General features: G+C 48.0%; 1 protein-coding gene across 1 annotated transcript in view; it reads left to right on the top strand.

The window, feature by feature from the left end:
- Txndc5 (thioredoxin domain containing 5) overlaps positions 1–14450 on the top strand; it is a 29724-nt gene that overhangs the window by 5546 nt on the left and 9728 nt on the right. The window contains exons 3-5 of the mRNA XM_006972782.4: positions 4839–4944; positions 11993–12089; positions 14291–14406. Coding sequence (XP_006972844.1) covers positions 4839–4944; positions 11993–12089; positions 14291–14406 — 319 coding nt within the window. The remainder of the gene's footprint in view (positions 1–4838; positions 4945–11992; positions 12090–14290; positions 14407–14450) is intronic.

Raw genomic sequence — 14450 nt, 5'->3', positions numbered from 1 at the left:
TCTTTCTAAGCTGATGATCCCAGCTCCTTGTTAGAGCAACAGAAAGCTGACTGACAAACTGACTTCTTAAGCAAAGAGGTTGTCTTTGTCCACTTCTGTTGCTGTAGTTGTATTGTGGACTGGATAATTGACACAGGAGTAAAGCTATATTCAGCTTCCAGGTCTGGAAGGTCAAGGTTGATGGGCTCCATGTGGTGAGGCTGAAACTGGAGTCACAGTGGGCTGAGAAGGACGGGTGTTCCTGAGAGGGAAGCTGTCCTAGTTCCCTGTTGCTGTGATAGACTACCCAACTAAAGCAGATGAGAGGAGGAGAAAGTTTATCTTAGCTCTGAATGCTAGGTGATAGATAGACTGTCATTGTGGGAAAATCAAGGTGGATAAAAGTTGAAGCAGCTAGTCACATCCACAGTCGAGTCGAGGGAGGATCTAGTCATATCCACAGTCAAGTAGAGGGAGAATGCATGCCGGCTCATTGTCAGCCAGGTTACTCCGTAGTTCAAGATCCCTGGCTTAGGGAATGGGGCCACCCATAGTGAGCATGTTTTTACCACATCAGTGTAATCAAGACAACCCCTTCCCCCCAGGCATGCCCACTGGTCACCCTCCTCTGACAGTCCCTCACCAAGACTGCCTTCCCTAATGATTCTAGATTGTGTCATGTTGACAAAACTAGCCACTGCGGAAGCTTAACAGGGTTCTACAGTTGGAGGTGTACTGCAACATCAGGACCCCATGGATGCCACCAACAAATTTAAAAACACCTTGCATTTTGCATTCTGACTCATTTAGAAATCTAGTCCTCCTGAGTAAATCAGAGTGTGTGTGTGTGTGTGTGTGTGTGTGTGTGTGTGTGTGTGTGTGTGTGTGTTTAAAGAAAATGGAAATAAGCCTAGACTGTAGTGAATGTGGTCCAAGAGGGACCCCATATTGATTGGGGCTTGCAGAAGTGACCGAGGACAAGCTTTTGCTTGGTCTTGGCTTTCACAGAACGCAGGAGGCAGAGTGCTGCGGGGTGGCCGCACTGAGGCAGGTGGGTGTACCTGTGTGTGCTTTTACTTCCTTTCAGACAGTCCCATCTCAAACAGTGCTGCAGAGCCTTATCAGAAGATGGCTGGAGATAGATGCCCGAGCTCTGGCTTTGTGTCAGAATATAGGCTTTAAAAACATTGTCCTGACACATTTAAATGGAGTACAGGATTAGAGAGGGAAGCCATTTGGACTTCCCAGCCCCGAGAGATGGCTGGCCATGTTCAGGGAAATGTATAGATCGTCTCTTTGAGGCAGGCAAGAATCGTTGTTTGGGTGGAAATGCTGAGCAGGGCTGGCCTGAGTGGGGATAGCACCTGTATTGGTCTCCAGCAGCTGAAAACAGCAGTTATTTCCTCACAGGTCTGGAGGCTGGAGTATGGTTAAGGTGCTGCCCAAACCTCCTTGGTTTTTTTGTGCCACTTTCTGGCTTCTCAGGTTTGCTGATGTCTCGGCTTCCTGTTACTCTTACAGAACAGTCAAGATACTCAGAGGAAAGGTAACTAGTAAGCTCCTGGCCAGATGGAACCAGAGTGAAACTTTGTCTCAGTTCCCTCCCTCTCAAAAGAGAAAAGGCTTATTTGATGGACAGTTTTGTACGTTTTAGTGCAGGGTCAGTTGGCCCTGTTGCTTTCCGGCTTGCAGCAGGGTGGCATTTGGTCATAGCAGTGTGATAGATAGAGCACTGACTGTCAGTCAAGCAGAGAAAGGAAGGGGGGGCGGGGAAGGGAAGCTCAACATAGCCTCAATATAGTCTTCAAGAGTGTACCCCCCACAATGACCTGAGTTGTCCCCTAGGCCCGCTTCTTAAAAAGTCCCATCACCTCCCAGCAGCCCCACTGTGGAGAACAGGCCTCTGATGGATGGGCCCTTGGGAGACTTCAGAGCCAAACTGTATCCCCATCAACTCTTTACATCCTTGACCTTGTCTGCACATCTGTGTGTTTAAATGTCCCTTTCTTGTGAGGTCACGAGTCACATTGACCTCTGTGAAGGCCTGGGTCTGAGTGAGGCCACATCCTCAGGTTGGGTTAGGCTTTTAATAGCTCTGTTTGGAGGTCACAATCGAACCCCTAGCATGTCAGTTATGGTGGTATACTTTGTAATAGTCTGTGCAGAGTGATGCCCAAGTGGGGATTTTCTTCTCTGTAGCTTCACAGGAAGAGACACAGATCACCAGGAGACACACATGTCTACGGAAGTTTGTAATAGACAAATTGGGGCCTGAACTTGGGGCCAGTAGCCTTCACTCCATCCACGACCTCTTTACCTATGTCAACTGAGAATTAAAGCTGGGGCAGCAGGCTAATGGGCAGGTCTGTAACAGCTCTCCAGCCCTCCCGGGGTCCTTCCAACTTACTAAGGAAGAACCTCAGACTTAAGCGTGGAAAGATTCTTTTAATCCAACAAGAGATTTTTGTTTTGCTCAGTTGTGTATCAAATTAGAGCCCCCCCCCCAACACACACACACCAAACAGGCTAGATCTTAATTATATTTTAACTTTAGCAAAGAAACAACAACAAAATGAGTTTAAGCCCTGGTTCTCTCTGGTGTTTTGAGAATTCATCTGTTTCCTGTTCTGCAGCACTTTGGTGTGGAGAGGCACTTACCAAGAGGGAGAGGGAGGTGGAGACATGGAACATGCGGCTCCCACATCTCTGGGACCCCAGCTTTCCTTGCCGGAGCTGCAGGAGGCCCTGTAGCGGGTGCAGATGATCTTCGAATTACGACAACGTACCGTAGCTCTCTTAGACTTCGGTTTTATTGCCGGGTGGTTTTTCTTTTCAGACGGGTTCTCGTTGTGTTGCCAAGATGACCTGGAACTCAACTCCTAGACCTTGTGCTTCAGGGTCACTCACCTGCCTCGGGCTCCACGGTGCTGGGATACTGAGTGTGTGCCTCTGCCTAGCTTTCATATGTTCTTCATTGCAGGAACAGGATAGTGGCTAGATCCGTTAGACTTTAGCTTTTCCTTGTGTAGAGCCCCATGGTAGTTTGGCTTGAGACCTTCACCTTCAGGATGGGGCAGAAGCAGCTCCCCCCCCCCCCCCCGCCCCCCCGCCCCCACAGCCATTCCACTCATGGCCCTCGGTGCAGTAAGTTACAGGAGACGTTGAACACTGTTCTGGTGTCAGGTGACTTTACCCGCCTGAGGCTCCTGTGTGCTCTGAGTGCTTAGTAGGCTGGGTGGGATGTTTGTTAAGTGGTTGTTTTCAGCTTACTGTGGCTTTAACTTAGGATGTGCTTGTGAGGGGGTAAACCTGCTGTAAGCTGAGGTTCATTGTCTCAGAGTGCCTGAGGACGCCGGGCATCTGCTCATATGTTCTCCATAAGGCCAGTCTGCTCTCCTAACGGCCAGCTCGAGCCAATGCGCTGCTCCCCCCTTTCTTTTGTGCTGTTGGATGGAGCCTAGTGTCTTGTGTGCGCTAAGCAAGCCCTCTACTGCGGAGCAGCGTCCTCCGTTCTTTTCAGACAGGCTTTTACTGTGTGTCCTAGGCTTGCCTCAGATTCGCTAGCCTCCTACCTCTGCCTTTGGAAAACTCCACCATAGAGTGTGGTTTCCTTGTAGAGCCATGGAACTTCACTTTAAGGCTTCTGTTTGAAAGCCTTCATTTAAAGGGAACTTACCTATCTGCTAATGGGCTGAATGTTCGAGTCTTGGAAGACATCCTGACATTCTAAACCCCAATGTGTTGGTATAGGAAGTGGATGTTATTATGGGGGCCCCAGACAGTTCTCTTGGCTTTCCTGCCCCATAAGGACCCAAGGAGAGGGCGCCATCAGGGAACCAGAAAGCCACCATAGACACTGGCTAGCTTACGCTGTGAATTTGGACTTTTGTCTCCGGAACTATAGGAAATGAATTGTTTTGCTTTATGGGATGCCAGGCCAGTCGTATTGTGTCACTGCCGCCCACACTGCCTGTGACACTCCACCTACCTATCCGAGCTGTGCACATCCTAACTTAAAAATCTGTTTCTGAACATTGTATCGCCTCACAAAATCCACATCATTGCTGAGAGGCGTTAGAGGGCTCCTCGGTCGGCAGGTTTACTCTAGCAAGCCCTGGCCTGCATTTCTCTTCCTTCTGACAGGAGCCACCTGTTTAATATATAGTTTTTTCTAGGCTTGAGTGGAATGGTCCAAGACCAGGGTGTGTGAAATTCATCCTCTGGTGATGTCTTTTGGTCACCATCAGAGGAACTGTTCCCCCATCTCTGAAGAATCCTCAGAGGCCAGTGAATAGAAAAGATTCTTGCTCCGTGGGGATGCAAGCGAAGATATGGGGATGGGAGAGGATGGATGGGGAGTGTGAGGGACTCTAGATGGGCTGCAACAGCTGGAGTGCCCTGATGTTTGGGATCCATCAGTGACTGGGTGTCCATCTGCCACAGTGGTCTGCAGACACACCAACTGCAGAAGAGTGTTTTGTCTGCTGCTGCCCAGGGGAGGCCGACAGGCAGCAGGAGCAGCGAGGCAGAACAGCAGCCCAAGGCCAGGAAGGATAGATAGGGGATACTAACAAGGCCATGCCTGGGAGAAATACTGAAGGCAGGTTTAACTCACAGCCTGCATCCATCCGGAAGTTTTCACCTCGCTTGAGGAACATCAGAAGTGTGTGAAAGTTCGGGAGCATGGGGACATGCTGTCTCCTGCGACACCGGCTTTGTTTCCCTTTGAAGCTTTATCTGAGTGGCAGATAGGTCCCTGACTCCATTACTGTTTCACTGCATGGGTTTGCGCTCAACCCAGAGCGGCTTTTCAACTTTTAAACGTCTGCTCTTCCTGACCTGTTGATGTTTTTTTTCAGCCTAAAGTTTTTCAAGCCTGGCCAGGAAGCGGTGAAGTACCAGGGCCCTCGAGACTTCGAAACACTGGAAAACTGGATGCTGCAGACGCTGAACGAGGAGCCGCCTGTGAGTGTCCCCCCTCCCTCCCTTCACAGCCCAGAGGTTTACAGTCCTTTAGGCAGTTGTAAGTGGCTCCTCTCAGCCGCTGCCACTTCACGTTACCGAATGAGTTTACTGAGCACAGAGGAGCTCAGGAAACACAGTGTAACATCCGAGCATGTTCTCTTAAGTACAAGACACAAGGTACTGAGTATGTGGGAATCCTCCTCCTTAAAAGAAGCAAACGGTGGAATTGCCATAGCATGTTCATTGGATACCTCTGCGGGGTGTATCCTGTTGTCAGGACAACTGTACATTTCTCAGTCCATCATACTGATCCCTTAAAGAACTATTCTTGGTTTCCTGGGACAAGAATGAGATATGGATTCTTCCTAACAGTCTTCAGTTCCTTATCTAAAGTCCTCGGGTGGCTCTGTTTACTTCACTCTGTTTCTCAGTGTGTAGCCTAGGCTGGCCTCGAACTCAGCCCCCACCCCCACCCCACCCCCGACCCACTACCTCCCCAGAGCTGGGGTTATAGGTGTGTGCCACCATACTTGCTCTTGCTTCTGATTGCTTGCTCCTTCTGTAGCTGAACAACTTTACCTTTCATTTGTATACTTTTTCCTGTAAGTAGTTCACCATGATTTCCTTAGAGTTCTATGATTTTTTCCCCCCTGAGACAGGGTTTCTCTCTGTAGTTTTGGTGCCTGTCCTGGATATCGCTCTGTAGACCAGGCTGGCCTTGAACTCACAGAGATCCACCTAGCTCTGCCTCTCGAGTGCTATGGTTAAAGATGTGCTCCACCACCGCCCGACCAGCTCTATGAATTTTTCATGTGAATGTTAAATTTTGAGTAAGCTATCATAGTTTTTCTACTCCATTCTGAGCTGTCTAGGTGGCAGCTGGGGCAAGACGGCTCCCAGTCCTTGGAGGTTGTTTCACATGGCTTTGTCATGGAGACCATCTGTAACATTATCTGCTTTCCCGAATTCTTTCATTGAAGCTGCAGCTGTCCTTTGCCTATAGCAAACCACCATGGTTGTCTGTCCTTGGCCAACGGTGGGGTCGTCTCAGATTTGTGGGTTTACTTCTCAGTTTTCCTTATGCCATTCAAGACAAGGCAGGACTACCAGGCTGGAGGAGAGCCTCCCACAGTCTCCAGGTTCCATTTTTATTTAAGCACCTTTCCTAGAACTGACTGCTAATAACTTGAAAACAGTTTCTTCATGTAGACTATTCGAACATGTACAAAAGTGCAGTTTTGCCTTTTTTGTCGGCCTTGTCTCCCCTTCCTCTTGATCCCTCCTGCCTCCGTCCCCGGGGAATGTAATTTGTCAATATTTCAGGACACAGACACACTTTTTGCTTTGTAACATAGCCACCAAGTCACTTTGACATGAGTGCAGTGAGCAACCATGCATTTGTACCAGTGGCTGGCTTGGGCCACCTGGAGTCAGGTGAGCCCGGGTCCAGAACAGAGTCTCCTGTTCAAGCCAGTGTTTTGTCTCTTCATTCTCCAGCTCCCGCTCACATAGCTCACTTGGGCTTGCTCCCACTGGATCTCCATAGTGTGGCTCTTCCTTTGCGTCTCAATCCTCAGCTTTCCAGGCCTGCCCTGGCTTTACTAATGATGTAAAGCTCTTAGTAGATGCTCCTATGTTTTTCCTGCATCTCCCTGTGTGTAGGTCCCATCAGAACACTGTAAGAGTGTTACTTACTAAGGGTGACGTGGAAGCCTTCATTGTGTTCTAAATCATAATGATCATGCACAATTCCTTGTCCTTCTGTCTATGGGTGGTTAGATAAGGGTGGGTGGACTTGGATGGTTTGTGGCGTGGTGTTAGTGGGACTGGAAAAGTAGCCAGCATTCCCTGGTTTCACCGCTCTGGTGATTGTCACGAGCATCAGGAGTACTGAGTGCAGCTGCAGGGAGAGCAGTTCATTGGGGCTGTTTTGTTTGTTGTGTTGGAGCTGTGCGCCGACGGGAAGGCTGTCTGTGGCTGCATGGGGTCCTGACACTTGGCTTGAGCTCCACTTCTCATTGGTGCCATTTTCAAGGGTGTGTGCCCCTCTCCGGGTATGGTCTTGACTCTGGGGATGTCCCAGCTCATCAGAAACTCGCCTCCTTTCCATACCTCACGTTTAAAACCTCCATTACTGTGTCCACAGAGTTGAGGAGTTGCCTGGAGACTGCATTCATTTTAGGTAACCAGAAGCCACAAGCTTCTCGGTGGATTTGCATCTTTTTCATGCTGGAAAGCTGCAGGGACAGGTGGGGTTTTCATATAGATTGAAACAGCATTGTTTTCTCTATGAAAGTGTTTCTTTTTCAGAGGGGTAGGTGTGCGGTAAGGGAGAAAATTTTAAAGAGGAGGTAACAGTCTCAAAAAGACTTTTAAAATAAGCTTTGCACCAAAGAGGCCTACTGATGTGATGCCTTGTCCTGCACACGGTGTCAGAAAGAGAATAGATGTATGTAGAGGCCTGCCTCCCCATTGGGAAGTACAGGCTGGGAGGGCACAGATGTCTGGAGGGTTTTTCCTCATCAGTGTAGGAGAGAGATGACTGGTGGACTCTGCCCTGTGGCCTGCCAGGACCAGTCACTTAGGCTTCATGTTTAGTGTCTCTGAGCCAGAGACTCTCAGATGATCCCCCAGGAAGAACGACAGTGGCAGCACGCTTTCTGGTGGAAAAGTTTAGATATGCACGTTTTTGAGGCACTGTAAATTGAACCCAGGGCCTTGACTCAAGGCAGGTATTCTAACTCGAACCATACTCCCAACCCCAAATAGGTGGTCTTTCTATAGAGCATTCTTCTCTTTTTAAATTACATTTATCTATTTAATTTGTGTCTGTGTGCATGTGCTGGGGGTGGGAGTGGGGGGGATTGTATTTTGACACATTCACATCTATGTAATGGGATGGCTTGGGGAGGAGTCCCAAGTCTAAACATGAGATTCGTTGTTTCATAGTTTTGTTATGTGCTTTTTATGTATGTCCCAAAGGTAACTATTGTTCAGTGTTTTTAGTGTGCCTGCTTTCTGACTTCAGTCTGTGACACGAGGCCAGTGGGGTTTCCCCATTGTGGTACCTGTTGTGGAATATTAGTTGAAGATGTGTTACATTGTTTATGCTGTGGAATGTTTGTTTAATGATGCAAAGACATGTTGCATTCTTTATGTTGCATTTGTTTAACTCTAAAGCTGTGCTACTTTGCCTGTCTAAGACACCTGATTGGTCTAATAAAGAGCTGAACGGCCAATAGCTAGGCAGGGGTGGCAAGCAGAGAGAATAGGAGGAGAAATCTAGGCTCAAGAAAATAAGAGGGAAAAACGAGAAAAGGAGGAGGAAAGGAGGATGCCAGGAGCCAGCCACCCAGACAGCCACAGAGTAAGAAGGAAAGAAAGATATATAGAACAAAGAATGGTAAAAAGCCCAGAGGCAAAATGTAGTTAAAGAGAATTGAGATAATTTAAGTTAGAAAAGCTGGCTAGAAACAAGCCAAGCTAAGGCCATGCATTCAAATTCATGCATTCATTATTCATAAGAGACCTAAGAATAATAAGTCTCTGTGTATTTATTTGGGAGCTGGGTGGCAGGCCCCAAAGAATCAAAAATGAACTACAGGTACTTGCTCACAAAAATTCAGATTTTGGAGTATTTGTGGTTGGAGTTAAGGATGTTGAATTTGTAGTGTAGACAATGTCATGGTTGTTTGCTTGATTTTGTTAACTTGACACAAGCTAAAGCTAATCTGGGAAGAGAGAATTTTAACTGAGAAAATGCTTCCATAAGATTGGCCTGTAGGCAGGTCTGTAGGGCATTTTCTTGGTGAGTGATTGACGTGGGAGGGCCCAGCGCACAAAGTGTCAGCGCTACCTATAGGCAGGTGTCCTGGGCTCTGTAAGAAAGCAGGCCAAGCAAGCCATTGGGAGCAAGCCAGTCAGCAGCAGCCTCCATGACCTCTGCTTCTGCCGTGACTTCTCTCAGTGATTCACTGTGATGTGGAATTATAAGCCAAATCCTTTCCTCCCCAAGTTAGTTTGGGGTCATGGTTTTCATCACAGAACAGAAAACAACTAGAACATACACTTTTGTTTAAATGAAAAATCAAGTTCTTAAAAATCTCAGCTTGACTAGATATGAAGCAATTTAAAAACATTGAAAGATGTATTGAGAAAAACCAGGCTTTTTAAAAACTATATTTATCATGACCAAACAATAAATACATTAAAATGCTTGTGCTGCAGAGGCAGCTCAGCAAGGCTGAGTGTGTGAGTCGAGGGGCGTTGGGTTCTCAGCCCTGGTCTTCTGCTCATTTCTTTTTAAAAAGTATGTGTGTTTTTATTTTTCATTATGTATATGCATATATCTGTGTGGAGACATGTGCACATGAGTATAATTGCCTTGGAGATCAAAAGACTGCTGGAGGCCCAAAGCTGGAGTTACAAGTGGCTGTGAGCTGCCTGAGTGGGTGCTGGGAACGGAACTCGGGCCCTCTGCAAAAACAATACACACTTAACTGCTGGGCCGACTCTCCAGCCCCCTTTGCTCATTTCTTATGGCTAGAATTTTATATTCGTAGCCGGGCGGTGGTGGCGCACGCCTTTAATCCCAGCACTCGGGAGGCAGAGCCAGGTGGATCTCTGTGAGTTCGAGGCCAGCCTGGGCTACCAAGTGAGTTCCAGGAAAGGCGCAAAGCTACACAGAGAAACCCTGTCTCGAAAAACAAAAAAACAAACAAACAAACAAAAAAAAATTTATATTCGTTTATTCTTGATGGATGACTGAACCGGATGTTGGTGGAGATGGTATGCCATCTTAGCCACTTAGCCCTGTCCTGTTCAGCCTCGGGAGCAGATACGTTCTCAGCTGGGAGATTGGCTGCTTTTGTCTCTGTGGCATCTTGCTCTGTGGGGTTCTCTGGGCATCTGTGTTAGTAAACACATTTGCAGGGACTGTTATGATGAAGTGACTGCTGACCTTGATCTCATCTTGATTTCCCTTGTCCTCTCCACTGCCATCCTCTCTAGGCTGTCTTTGGTGAAGAGGGCCCCGTGGAATTGTGGTCTCTAACCCATGTGTTCTGTGTCACTGGCCTGCTTTGCTCAGCTGAACCCTGATTGTTACATCCCCCGTCCTTTCTTCCTACTGTTGGAATACTGTGTGTTCAGTGGACTCCACACATACAGGAAAGTGGGAAGCTTCACTTGTGCTGTGGGCCCTCCATACCTCCTCCTTCCCCACTCTCACTATTGTGGAAAGTCTGTGGTCATTGTCTGGAGGACCTCTACAAGACAGAGCATCTATAAGGGTTATGGTCTGTTGAGTATTTACTGCCTTGTGTCGCATGAATCTTAAAAGTTCTTATTAATAAAACAAACCCGAAGCCAAGTATTGGAGTGAACACTGGAAGATCAGAGCATCAGAACAGGCCACAGCTACCTCACCTCGCCGGATCCTCAGCTGGTCTTGTTTCCTCAGACTGGAGGCCTCTGAGTCCTCATCCGGAATGGGTCTCAGCTGAACTGCTGCTCAAAAGCCTGAATGTTTAACCAGGCCAAATGCTTAACCAGCCAAATGCTTCTAGTTTCTGGTCTCCACGCCTTATATATCTTTCTGCTTTCTACCACCACACTCTGGGATTAAAGGCTCGCTTTTTGGGATTAAAGGTGTGAGTCACCATGCTTGGCTATATCCTTGAACACATGGATTTCTGCCTCTGGAATGCTAGGATTAAAGGTGTGTGCTATCACTGCCTATCCTCTATGTTTAATATTGTGCCTGTTCTGTCCTCTGACCCCAGATAAGTTTATTAGGATACACAATATTTTGGGGAACACAACACCACCACAGCCTTGCACTGGAACTCCACCAGGGCCTGTAACATTTGCTGCCCCAATCTCATTTCTCCTTCAACGGCATCAAACTCAGCTTCTCCCTGTCCCCTATACTGTGAAGGTCCTCCTCTGGTTCTTTATGGTAGTCGGCTGTATGTTCCTGTTGGGGAGACACATCTGTTTCTGACATTGGCCATTTTCCTGTTCTCCAAACCTCATGGCTTCTGGTCCTCACTGGCACATGCCACCTGATGGGGTTGTCTGGGCCTCTGTTGCCCGTGATGCCTGGCTTGGTGTCAGTGGCTCAGGGCTTGCGCTGTGGCTCCCGGATCTCAGCCTCATGGTCATGGTTCTAAGGATGAAGTGACTTGGGCTGGCTCAGGCTCCTCCCAGGTGTGAAGGGAATGAGGCCAGAGCTGCTAAGGGCTCTCTCCAATTCACAAGCTTTAAACAGCTTTTTTATAGTATGTTGTTGTGATTTCTATTTTATCACTAGTTATTATTAGATCTCCCATTGTGCTTCATTTACAAATTAAACTGTCACAGGCGTGCATACTCAGGAAAAGCAGCAGATGCGGGGCTTGATTCTCTCCGTGATTTCAAGCACTGTTCTTGGGATGTGTCACCTGCTGTAAGGACTGGCTGCTGTGCTGGCTGTGAATTTCTGTCCCCAACCTTGTCGTGTGAGTTGCTGTCTTAAGGTTTAGCTCACCAAGCCATCCCATCCAGTCCTCTGCTTCCTATGGCTTGTTGGGTTCTTGATTCTTGTTACTCTGGTGGCATCTCCCATGTTCTCCCACCCCCAGGACGAACCGAGGGTCAGGGGACCTGTTCCCTTGTGATTTCGCCTCTAGCTGTGCCTGGTTTTCCCTCTTTGTGTCTTGAGCGCCTGCCTGTCTGGAGCCTCTCATTGGAAATTTACCTTGAATCCCATGGGGAATCTCAGACCAGGTCCAAGAAGAGGGCAGGGTTTGGGGTTGTGCAGACTTCACCTTGTTTGGTTGGTTGAGTTTGGGATGGAGGCGGCTGCTCCGGAGCCTCAGCTCTATAGGGCGAGCTTGGTGCTAACGCACCTGGAGTACTTGGTGGAGGTGAGTTCCCGTCTGGCCTGGCTCAGCACAGGCGTGAGATAGACAGGTGAGGACTGTTCCAGACAGGGACAGGCACACCTCCCTGCATCAACGCCATCCTCAAGGACAAACTCACAGATGGTTGTTTTGCTTCTTATTAGACCCCAGAGCCGGAAGCGGAGCCACCCAGGGCCCCTGAGCTCAAGCAGGGGTTGTATGAACTCTCAGCCAACAACTTTCAGCTGCATGTTTCTCAAGGTAAGGATGGAACTGGTGGCCGTGGGTCTGGGCTGGCTTTTCCTCTTGCTGTGTGAGGGCTCATCGCAACATCTAGTCACGACTCCCGGTGTCTCTTCAGCACCAGTGGACTGTTGCTTAATGAGCGTGCTCTTATGTAACACCGTCCCTCCTCTGTCATCCTTGTAGGCCTACCTGCCTAAACCTCTGCTAAAGCTGTGAGCACACTCAGTGCACACGGCACCCTCGGATAAGAAAGTCTTTATTAATGCCAGTCACGTGTTAACTGGCTGGAGGCAGAAGCAAGCACATTTTTTGTTTAAACAGTGTAGTTGGACTGTTACAACTATGAATCAAATTAGATGTTCTGTATACACACTTTTTGGAATTGGTCTCTTAAAGATCTACCTACAGTCTCTACAGTGAATAAAACACAAGTCTCCCTTTGTTAACAGTGGACATGTTTCAGAAGTTGGCTCAAGCACGTATAGCTAGAAAGCAAACACAGCTTCCTTGCTGGCTCCATTATCAAGTGCTGCCCTGGAGAGAACCCCCCTGGAAGACTGGGTTGTACACATTGTGAAAAAGAACTTAGACCTGTATCTGCCCTGGAAGCTTGTGCCTCCTCCACACTACCTGTATTATTCAAATACTTTCTCCTGGTGGCTTCCAGCCCTGCTCGGATGAGTTATGTAGTCTATACCAGCACTCCAGCAATGGCACCTCGGTGTTTCCCCTAGTGGGAAGTCAAACTAGGTCTGCGTAGAATGTGCACCCGAATCACCTTGACATAGTCTCCCACAATCCAGCCGAGCCCTACCCAGAGCAGGTGTCTCCTGCAGGACACACCCCGCAGACCCCACATTGTGGTGTTCCAGGGCTCACTGAGGCTCTTTCCTCAAAAGGCAGTCACGGCTCCCTGCCCTCACTGGCTTCCCATCAGAGATGCTTGGGTTCTGGGGATTCAGTCTCCATCCTGCTGCCCAGGGTTAGTACTCCACATGTCTGGTTTTAGCCGTGAAGATAAGTTGCTCATAATTTCCAACAAGTGTTTCACCAATTCCCTGAAATGCATTCTTGTCATAGCAAGAAGACCATAGCCTCAGCCATCAGTGTGGCAGGTCACCATCCCACTGCCTGACATCCACTGGGGCTTCTCTCCTGATTGGGGGTTGCTGTCAGCCTATGTAAAGAAGAACAGCTCGATAAAAATCTCCAGTGTCCAGAGAATAATGGTGTGAGGACTTGATTGCTTTTTGTTTTTTGTTTTTTTTTTTAAAAACATTCCAGAGGGTTATTGTTTTTTGTTTGTTTGTTTTTTAACCTGGTTTTTGGCAAAATATAATGTAAGTGCAGAAAGCCTGTTGTGCACCAGCCACATCCCAGGCCGCTCTCCCATTCTCTCTCCAAAGGAAGGCACTTGCCCTATATGTGGGCCCTTGGCTTTTCCTTATGGCCTCATAGCTCAGGTGTGTGTTACTAAACACTAGACTTTAGTCATCTGACTTATCATGGCTCAGTTTACTGCTTTTCTTCTTCTTTTTTTCTTCCAAGCTTATGTTGGATTTTATGCATCTCAGATGCCTTTTGTTTAAACCTCACTGAAGGCTGGGACTGTCTGTGTAAGGCTCTGTTGATCTGTATGGTCTCCAGCATTTCTTCCAGCTCAGTTATTTACTGAGCACTTGGTTTGTGGACTTGCACAGTTCCCCGCAGTCTGGACTCTGGACTCTGATTAAATAAATCTCCTGTGGATTCACACATTTCCTAGTTTTGTTTTTCCCATATATGCTTTTGGGATGCTGGAAGGCCTCCTGGCTGCTAGTGACTCTGCATGTCTGTTTCTGTGATTGTGATTGGAGCCGCACTGATGGCCACTGTCTGGTTCCTCCCTCGTCAGACTTGTTGGTGCGGACCTCATTTATACTTGTAGCGTTAGGGTGGGAAAAGAGGCAGGGTAAATGTACAGTTCTTTACCTTTCTGCCAATTTTCTCAGTCTGAGTTGGTTCTTTGTCACCCTTCAGAGATGGCAAATTTGATTTTGAGTTACTGTTTTGAACTCAAATATAAACATACATGGCGGCGAGTCCCTTTTTACAAGCAGGGCTTGAGATCTGTGAGCAAGAGAACAGGGCTGTATTCTTCAGTTCAGCATCTGGTCTCTTGAGATGAAAAGCTCAACACTTCTTCCCCTCCCTCTCTGCCTCGGCCTTCCCTACAGGCGACCACTTTATCAAGTTCTTCGCTCCGTGGTGTGGTCACTGCAAAGCTCTGGCTCCGACCTGGGAGCAGCTGGCCCTGGGCCTCGAACATTCCGACACTGTCAAGATTGGCAAGGTAAGTGCAAACCCTTGTTAAACTGCAAACGGTCTGCTTTGGGC

Source organism: Peromyscus maniculatus, chromosome 5, assembly GCF_049852395.1.
Source record: "Peromyscus maniculatus bairdii isolate BWxNUB_F1_BW_parent chromosome 5, HU_Pman_BW_mat_3.1, whole genome shotgun sequence".
In the NCBI taxonomy this organism is placed as follows: domain Eukaryota; kingdom Metazoa; phylum Chordata; class Mammalia; order Rodentia; family Cricetidae; genus Peromyscus; species Peromyscus maniculatus.
This window is presented reverse-complemented; position numbering and strand designations above follow the sequence as displayed.